The sequence below is a fragment of the Protopterus annectens genome, chromosome 2.part2 (genome assembly GCF_019279795.1).
Source record: "Protopterus annectens isolate FY-2018-M chromosome 2.part2, PAN1.0, whole genome shotgun sequence".
Taxonomy (NCBI): Eukaryota; Metazoa; Chordata; order Ceratodontiformes; family Protopteridae; genus Protopterus; species Protopterus annectens.
In genome coordinates, this window is record NC_056730.1 from 701,746,633 (window position 1) to 701,757,418 (window position 10,786).

Consider the following 10,786-nt stretch of genomic DNA (forward strand, 5'->3'; position numbering starts at 1 on the left):
TTCATGGTGTCCTTCAGGTATTCAATAGACACGTTGCATGGCAGAGTTGTTTCTTTACTTGAATGATGAAAACATGCAACAATTGTTGCTTTTGCTAATACTGGGACCCTGAATGAAGTACGTGACTGGGCACTGAGTCACATCTATTAATTACACCATTCTATAAAAAAACAGCAACAAAGGAGAGTGCATTAATTATGTTGACGCTAAAGATAAATAAATAGGGCATATAAATAAGCAGCTATGTGCAGCTAAGCCAGAACAGACAGATTTGCAAACAAGACTTGAAAGGGGGGAAGCAAGATATTCGAGCACCTAAAATGCCTGGAATCTGTCTGCAACTTTGTTTCCTGTGTTTAGTAGCATTTTCTTCAGCATGCTACATTCAGAACTGTCCTAGAGGTGGAAAGAGATCATTTTTAGATACAGAAATCAGACAGGTATTTCAAGTGCAGAATAGTTGTTCGTGTTTACTTGATATTGTTTCTTTCTGTTTATTGTTATTGATATTTGCTTTGATATTGCTGTGAGTGTTACATATGGATAGTAATGAATACTTTGTAATGCCTTTCTCTTACTTGATACTTTTCTCCTGACATTATTGACAAGTGGAGTGAAAAATGTTGATGAAAGAGTAGCTGGAATTTACAAAAGTTACTCACAAAGCTTTGGACAGCAAGATGAGAGATAAATGTAAATGTTCTGTTGCTCTTTTGCAATGAGCCTGAAATATGTCTCCTAAGCATAGAAGCAGATTTTCTTACAACTCTGGAAATTAATTGTAACTCATTCTAGCGTATTTAATAGAAGACAGTTAAAATGATTATTTATGGTTCATTGTAGAGACAGACTTAATAAGTGTTATAATTAGACATAAAAGCCAACTGATAGTTACAATGATGTACTTTAAGGGTATTCACATCTCTGTAACCTTGTGCATCTATCTGTATCAAAAGTTAGATGATTGAGGGTGATACACTTTTTAGAGTGATTACAGGCATTTTCTGAAGCAGAAGTATCTGAATCATATAGTTTTAAGTAATGCATTCTTGAAAAGCCGTTTTCCCTTTCTGAATTGACAAGACAACTGAGAAAAGAAAATGTGTGAATTTTGGGGAAAAAAGTTATTTTCCCATTTTCATTATAGTGCAAAAAAAAAAAAAACATGTTGGAAGTGGGGTATAATCAACCACATGGACGAATGTGGAAGTTGCCCACCTATGAAACACTATTTTTGAATTCTTCACAATTTATGATTCTGTGACTATGATTGCAGTTATGCACATTTGAGAGACAAAAAAATTGTCATGCTTTTGGCCTAGACCCTCTCATAGAATGTACTTTCTTCCCACATCTTGGGAGGCATTTGAAGTCCCAGTTGCAGTGTGAAAATAGCAGTGACAGCTGTAGTAAGTGTGTCTTATCTTGTGGAGGTTCCCAGGCATGTACCGTGAGATCTTCAGATGCAGCTGTGTTTTTTATTTATAAAAAACAGTGGTGTGTTACTCATATATCTTTTTAATATTTAAAAGCCTTACACTTCCTAACGTTCTTCAAACTTGGATCCATGCTGAGAAAAAAATGAAGACCCCCCCACCTATATTTTTCTGTACTTATTCATACATTTGAAACTACTGTTATGTGCAGCACATACTGAAGTATGTAATGCTGAAAATTCTACTTTCAGTTTCCCTTGTCTATAGAGCACTTTGTTTTGCAGTTTTATCATTTTGCGAGAAATGTTTTTTTATACAGGAGCAAACACACTAACAAGTGAAACAAATAATAATATAAATAGACAGTATCAGGCGTAGTGTTGAAAAATGGCATAACAATATGTGTGATCTTTTTTTCCTGTGCTACATCATAATGCCTTTTACATGGACTCACTTGTTAAGGTAAGTCATCGCTGGGTAATGTTTATTAATCAGCCCTTGTTAACTTCAGTGAGTGGTAGTAGTAGCAGTAGTAATAGTTGTAATAGTAGTAATAGTATTAACAGTATTAGCAGAATGAATATTCCACATTCTCATTTCATGGCAATAGTAGGAAAGATTTCCATCTACACATAAGGTATAAAAAAATTACTCTGTTTATGGTTTTGCAACTCTCCTTTACACTCTGCATTATACCTGTCTTCTGGGGTCCGATCCTGATATATATATGTATAGATATATATGTATATATATATATATATATATATATATATATATATATATATATATATATTCTCAGCTAGAGCATCTTCTGTGTGGAGACATGTGTGAATGGGCGTACCTTCGTTGAAGGTTGTGCGTCAGGGCCAGCAACTCAGCACATAAAAATCTACTGCCAATCATTAGCGGACTGGAGTTCCGCTGTGCCGACCCCTAACCAGGAAAAGCCAAAAGACACAACAACAACAACATATATATATATATATATATATATATATATATATATATATATATATATATATATACATATGTAGTATGGCAGTTACTGCAGTGGATTCAGACAATAAACTGATAAAGGACTGCTTTCTGTAGTATAGGGTTCAGTTCCTTCAGAATGTGTACTGCAGAGGATTCAGACTATAAACTGATAAAGGACTGCTTTATGTAATATAGGGTTCGATTCCTTCAGCCTGTGTTTGTCTACTCTGTGACTCTGAGCAAGTCACATGGCAGAACTGGAGCACAAGTCTAGCTTCTTCAATAGTCTCCTGGAACACATGCCTATTACAGCTGACACTCTTTTAAGATTAAAGTGTCATTTTAGTAACCATTTTAAGTGTAAACTGCTGCATTTTGAGAGCACATATCACAGGTAACATGACATACCTTGATATGCAGTTCTGGGAGACTCAGCCTTTTATAACTTCATTCATTCTTATTACTGCGTGATAGTTAAGGATCTCACAAACAAGTTATAAAGGGCAATGTTCATGTACATGAGAAGGTAGTAATGTAACCTTTATAAATTCAGAATGTGTGCACAAACTGTATATATAGTGTACACTTTGTCAAAGCCGGATTATGGTCAAATGGGGCCCTAGGCAGGGTAATAGACTGGGGCTCCCCAGAGCAGCCCTTCTTGCAGCAAACCCCTACCTCCTGGCAGCAGCCCCTCCCAGCCATTCGAGTGTTTCATTACTTGGCTATTTCTCTGCACTTACCATAAACACTGTTCAAACCTATCAGTGTGCATTCTGTTTTCTTGTTTACTTCTACAGTGATTACATATATTGAAATAAAATAGCACAAACACTGACGGCCATTTGCTAAACAAACAATACAGTCTCAGAATGAAAACAGACTTAGCATGAGCAGTAAACTTCTCTACCATTGAAAATCACATTCATTGAAATGGCGTTAAAACCCACATTCAAATAAAATGCATCTGGATAGCGGAGAATTAAGTTTACCTTTGGGCTGTTTCAAACCATAAGCTCCTTGCACACATTTTTAGGACCATGCATACATGAATGTGTTCTTTGATTCACCTTCCTGATTGTATAAATTGTATTCCTTGTACAATACAGCACCCCTTGATAGAGTGTGTTTTAAATTTGTAGTTCTTAACATTTTTCCAGTAAGCAATGAAACAAAATGTATGACCCAATAATGACAACACTGCCCATTTCAGAATATTTTAACTATAAAAGGCCATTCAAACTTCTTTCATTACAATCCACCAGTATCAGTCAGTAAGCTCAATCTCTGTAGAAATAAAAGTCATTTGAATAATTCCACATTAAAGAGATCTGTAATTAATGAAGAGGTTGCTACTGGCAAACAACTTTGCATTTCAGTGTTTCATCTACAAATTCAGTGCCTCCTACCATTGAAGAATTAATCGTCTATGTACATTAAAAAAATTGGTAAGCTGGTAATATTGCAATAGGGAATGACTGACAAACTGACAACAAGTTCATAGTTACTAGGAATCCCATACAAAGGAGGACACACTCAGGAGTGCAGAACCCCTATCCCCCTCCTTAAAATGTGCCAAATACTCTGCAATCAAAGGGCACTGGGATATCAAAACTCCATATACATATACATGGTGTGGTAGTAGAATCCACAGTTTTCTGCACCAAAGGCAATTATGCTACTAACACTGCTTTCAAATTCTACAGCACAGACAGTGACTGCCATTTCCTAAACAAAACCATTAGCTGTACATTAAAAACTTAGCAAGAGCAACAGTAAACCTCTCTTCACTTGAAACTCACAATTCCATGAAATGCACTGAAACTTATAATCCCTTGAAAGTGCACTAACACTCATAATTCCCTGAAAATGTTTTGAAACTCAAACTCACAATTCCATCAGCAGTCTGATAGTTCATGTAGAGGATTCAGGCTCTTGTTTCTACTGAAGCTCACACTTCCTTCAGCAGTCTGATAGTTCATGTAGAGGATTCAGGCTCTTGTTTCTACTGAAGCTCACACTTCCTTCAGCAGTCTGGTATTTGGTATAGAGGATTCAGGCTCATGTCTCCTGTAACCAAGTTACAAGGTCAAGCCTGACTAAGTTAATAGACTAATTTGCCCCCCCACCCCACCCCACACCCACCTCCACAGCTAGGGCATTACATGCCATACCTCCTTACCTCTCAACCTCTTAGCACAAGAGATCTTGACAAAGCCTATAATAATGGGAGAGGGGGGATGAGGCCCCCAAATAGGGAAAGATTATTAAAATTGTTTTTACAAACTTATGAAGGTTATCAGAATAACAGCATTTGTCTTAGCATGCCTTTTCTGAAGGAAATGAAGTCTGAAACTCAAATGTATGATATTATTTAGTTATTTCAATCCTCAGTGGTTTGCCAGAAAATCACACATTTTATAAGGAATAGGCAAAAAATATGAGGCAAAAATCTGGACAGTTGAGAGGTATGCATACCTCTCAGTCTCTTAGTGCAAGAAATCTGGGCACCGCCTAAAATAATGGGGTTACAATGGGCCAGAAAATAGGGATAGATTTTAAATATTGCTCTTTTTAACTTAGAAAGTTGCTAGAATAACAGGATTTAGGTTAGCATGCATTTTCTGAAGGATTTGAAGTCTGAAACTCGTATATATGTCCTTATTTAATGACTTCAATCCTCTGTGATTTGCCAGAAAACCACAAATTTTATTAGAAACAGACCAAAATTATGAGGTTAAATCTGGACAGTTCAGAGGTATGTTAAACACACACACACACACACACACACACACACACACACACACACACACACACACACACACACACACACACACACCTATCATCATCTGTTATCACACACACACACACACACACACACACACACACACACACACACACACACACACACACACACACACACACCTTCTCCCTCATACAGCAATACACACGCACTATCTCTCATAGAAACAGAATTGTTAGTTTAAATTACATACACACATACACATACATATGCATACACACTCTTTCTTTCTCATACAGAAACATCAGAACTGCTAGTTTAAATTATACATGCACACATGCACACATGGACACTCACACTTACCTTCTCTATAAATGGAATAATTCTGCTCATGAGTACAGAATGGGTTTACATCAGCACTGGCATGGTCATCCATAAAGAAGAAGATGCTGCCACTGCTGTGCTAAGAAGTATTATTTTTATTTTTGTATGTTGAAGCCTCCTGGCCAGAGTGGGCCCCTATAGCCACGTGGCCCTAGGCGACTGCCTATGTCACCTAGTCCTGGATCTGGCTCTGCACTCTGTGGTAACCTTATGAATCCAGGTTATTGTTTATCAACATAACCTTTACTGCCTTGTGGGCCAGGCAAACAGCATAATAGTTTATATTCCATTATAGCTATATGCGTAAATCAGACTGCAGCTAGTAAAACATATGATTTACTGAAATCTCTCTCTCTGTCCTCAGTTCACATACACACACACACACACACACACACACGCACACACGCACACACACACACACACACACACACACACACACACACACACACACACACACACACACCACATACATACATACACACACACACACACACACACACACACACACACACCACATACATGTACCACATTTATTCATAGGATACATGTACCACATTTACTCTGGCACTCATACACCCACATTTAATAGTGTATCTTTCAAAGAAAGACTGACTGACAGCATTTCCTGACAACAGCATACCTACCAGATTTTGAAGGCTGTGGATGAAACAGCAGTTGCTATTTGTTTTGTCATGTTTTTCATTTGCTTTTGTTGATTTCCATGCCATAGTATAACCACAGTTAGTTAGCCTCCTCATGGGTGTTTCAGCGTTTATTTGACCTTGTTCCATTTTTGGTGCTTTTGTTTGTGACATACTTTTTGTTGTTCTTTTGTCAGCTAAATAAGCATGTAGTATATTTATTGATTTATTCATTCATTCATTTGCTCATTCATTTATTTATTTACATATTTGTTGACTGAAATAATCCTCCTAGCACTCCTCTTTTCGGTACAGTCCTGTGAAGCTAGTCTCCAAATACGTACAAAAGCAAAGAGAATACTTATCTTAAAGTGATAATAAAAAACAACATTTAAGCACAGCATTGATATACAGACACTACAATTATCATACACCATATCATGCAACACTATAAAAATTAGCAAGAAAGAAATGCTACAGCATGGTGAAAAAGGATGACTTTCAATTATATTTTAAAGTTACCAAAAAAAAATCCTCTGTAACAAACCTTTTTTTTTTGTCACTGATTTACATCCATTTAGCTGGACTATGTTTGTTTCAGTATATTCTGAAGTTATGATTAAGAAAAAATGTGCTGGAATAAAGCCAGAATTTAAATTTAAAATGTAAGTAACTACTCCTTTTTACTGGTATTGCATATAATGATATGCAATCCATTCAGATGTGTTGAGGTAGTTTATTCTTAGAGAGGACCGGTTAGCTCTTTTGTTGAAAATAATAGCAAGATCTCTTAGTAAAATGTAATATAGCCTGTTAAATACGTCAGCATAAATGATTTGTAAGTGTAGCAGTTTTCTTAAATGAGTTACGTGGCCATTTTTCTCAACACTTGAATTTGCTTTTAGGTGTGTATTACAAACAATGCCCTGTTAAAAATTCAACCACATTCACATTTGCCATTTTATTTATTAAATTATGTGCTCCAACTATGAGTAGTAGTTCTAAACATGCTCTGCTGTGCCATATTGTTTACATGATGATCCACATTAGAATAACTTGAATAGTATAAATTATGTGAAAAATGAACAGGGATGCACTTTCTAGGATCATAAATTATATAAAAAAAACATTTTTGCAAATTCTTTTTATTTTTTTTTTTTTTGCATAATCACTTTACAGAAGAATTTATGCTGCTTATCTAGCTAGATGTACCACTGACAAAGCAAAAAATTAAATAATTTTAGTGGACTGGGATAAAAAAACAAAAACAAAAAAGTGTAGTTTTTAAAATGCAGTATTCCTTCATGAGAAACTGTCACAATGTTCTGGCACAGACTTGTTAGCCCCTAGAAAGGACATGTATAGTCAGTCAGTTCATACTTTTTGTTACATCTGTATTGGTTATTTCAAGTATTATATCACATTTTATTGATTAATGCATTGATAGGTTCTTACTAAGGAGACCATTAACAAGCTCAGCCAAATCACCCACTGTTGCTGAGAGATTAATAGTGTCTTTCATATAACCCATCCAATCATCCAGACTGGTTTTAAAGGCTTCTTGGAAGCACTCTGCTTGATACGTAAAGCCTATTCCAGAAGCTGGTATCATTAATGTAACTGTATAGGTTTGGGTCTCTGGAACAAGCACTTGATTTACCACCAGTTCTACTTAGTTGAAGGAATTCAAACCGTGCAGAGTCATCCACAGCATGAAAAGCTAAACAGGGGTCACCCACTGGGATCATATATGAGAGTAAGTAGAGGGCTAAGGATTTTAGTTTATCAGGTTAAGGTACTAAGACATGAGATCTTTTTGGTGAGGGAACACTGAAGCCTCTTGACTCTTGAGTTGCTTGTTAAGGTACACATCAAAGGAAGCATTATGTCATGATGGGCCTAATAAGGGAGGAATAAAGTCAAACTGCATCCACTCCGGATCTTGAAGAGATATCATGAAGGATAGCTTGTACAAAGCAGAAGGCTTTTCTAACCATGACAGATATGGTGATCAAAAGGGGCTTGTTATCAACATTGGTGCCTGAGTCTGTGTTGACTGAGTCAAATTTAGTTGATTGTTATGTATATGGTATGTAATGGTGACAGTGGATTCATCAACGGAAACTAGATTGCATTTCTCAGTGTTAAAAGTAAGTTAATAAATTGCACGTTTGTTTGGTCTAACTAAACCTTGCGAGAGAATTTGAATTTCAGAATGGGATTTGATAACTGCTCTCAGTTTGCAAACATCGGTCGAGGTGGTTAGTTTTCACATCAAAGGTGTAAATGCAAAATAGGAGGGGGCCAGGAGAGAGACTTGTGGGTACTGCCAGTGATGTTTTTCTTTCTAGAGTAAACACTCCCAACATTAGCAGTATGAGTTCTGTCAAACAGCCAGTTAACTATACAGCAAAACTGTGAAAGTATCAGTGTTATGTTAGGAGAGCTTGTCAATAACCCCAGCAGGAAGAATAGTGCTGATGGCCTTGGCAAGGTCCAGGTAGGCAGAATGGATTGTATGTCCTTTATCTACAGCCACAATAATGCTTTAAAAGAGCCCATCTAGTTTGATCAGACATAAGCTACATTTTATAAAATCAAACTGCTATACATCATGGGATATAGGATCACCAATAATGCTGTTTAATAGTTCATCTATAATATGTTCCGTAGCCTTGCAAATGATACTAGTGACACTAACAGGCCTGTAATTCCCAGGGTCAGAGGACCACTTTTATGGATATATTTCACAACAGCTGTTCTTCACAATACAAGGATATAACCAGTGGAGAAACTTAAGTTGAAGAGTTGTCGGTGGAGTTTTGCTAGGTAAGACTTATTTGCTTCAGAGGACTCATCAACAGGTAAAGCATTCACATTTGGTGCTGGAACATCAGAACACTGTATGCTCCAGTCCCACTAAAGGTACTTTATACTGACACTACAGTGCAGTATAAGGGGGCTGCTACACTCCTGAAATTGCCTCCCTTTGGATTAGATGTTAAACCAAGGTCACATCTTCCTGAATTGATGTTAGCTCTGGCGGATGTAAAATATCATGTAGTACTTATCAAAAAAAGAGTGGGAGAAGTTCCCTTGTGTCCTGGTCAAATTTCCCCTAGTCAGAATGAATACCACCTTGGATCTACCCTGAAAAGAGGACACTATCCTAGCAGAACTAACCTAGTCAATAAATAAATAAATGAAATCACTAGTACCCACAGAGCTGGTATTTTTAATTTTGGAAAGTGTCAAAAGGACTTGGTCAAGAGGCAGGAGAAGAAGTATGGGGGATGGAGAGTCTGTGTCACCTGTCTCTGAGGAACAGATGACACATGAGTCTCTATAACTCATGTGTTACAAATTAATCAGTTCATAATATAATTTCTGTACGTCAGCTGTAGGTCTCAGCTGGATACAATTATGATAACAATCACCTTATTAATCACATTGTATCTGTGGCCTGTCTTCCTGTCACTCTTACTTGCTTCACTCTCTCTGATCATTTATTTGACATATTAACATACGGCCAACCAGTGCCAACTCAAACCAACCACACAGATGTCTGATCCCATTTGTGTTACCTACATATTGCAGTCATACATTCTACAGCTTGGATGAATGGACTAGAGTATTATATCATGCATGAACCTGCATGAAGATACAACTGACAACCTCCCAGAATATATATTTTTGCAATCCATGCTTCAACCATCTTGGCACTGTCAGCTTGTTGCTGATCATTCTGTGCCTAACTGTAACATACCTCATGCATATCTGGATCTTGTACTGTAAGAAGTGACTCAACTATACAGTGGTCTGATTGTTTTAAAGATGTTCATGGGCTATACTGTTGGTTGATCCAGTTCCAGAGATATTAAGAGCTGTAAAACATTCTCTTGGCCATGGTGCTTTCAGATCACAAACTGGAGTTAGAAGTTATCATTTCCTGATACTTTATAAGAGAAATAGAAGATGGAGTAGCATAGATGTTATCATGCACACTGAAAAACAATGTATCAGGTTCGGGCTAAAGATGAAAGGGAAAAGTATTCCTATCTCAGTGGCAGTGATGGGAACTTTTCTCTCCTGAGCTCAGTTTCTGTTGAGGAATCTCTAGTTTTGTGTGAGCTTGGAGAAGAGCATATAATATGATTATAGGTAGCAAAGGAGAATCTGCTTGCAAGTAGGAGACAAGCATTACAGTACAGGAACTTAAATATCAAAATAACTGTAATTTCGAGCTAAGTCTGTGGAGGTTTGAAATTGTTTAAGACTTCCAGAAGCTACAACAGATCTGAGCAAAACTGTATGTGTGTGTGTTTGTGTATGTGTATGTGTGTGTGTGTGTGTGTGTGTGTGTGTGTGTGTGTGTGTGTGTGTGTGTGTGTGTGTGTGTGTGTGTGTGTGTGTTTGTTTGTGTATTATTGACACACATGTTAAATCCTGGCTGTTTCTAGCAATGGGGGTAGAATGGGAACCAGAAGTCAGATGACCAGATGTATGTGATGCCATTCTCTAATCTAGGACAAAAATTATGTTTAATACTAGATGAGACTGAAATCTCATTACAGTCTGTTTTTGGAACCTGACAGAGAAGGAAC

General features: G+C 37.0%; 1 protein-coding gene across 1 annotated transcript in view; it reads left to right on the forward strand.

Annotated features, from left to right (window-relative positions):
• Positions 1-240: 240 nt before the first annotated feature.
• The window catches only part of LOC122795773 (vasotocin-neurophysin VT-like), a 121,739-nt gene continuing 111,193 nt past the window's right edge, over positions 241-10,786 (forward strand). The window contains exon 1 of the mRNA XM_044064102.1: positions 241-440. Within this exon, the coding sequence (XP_043920037.1) occupies positions 321-440 (120 nt within the window). The 5' untranslated portion in view covers positions 241-320. The remainder of the gene's footprint in view (positions 441-10,786) is intronic.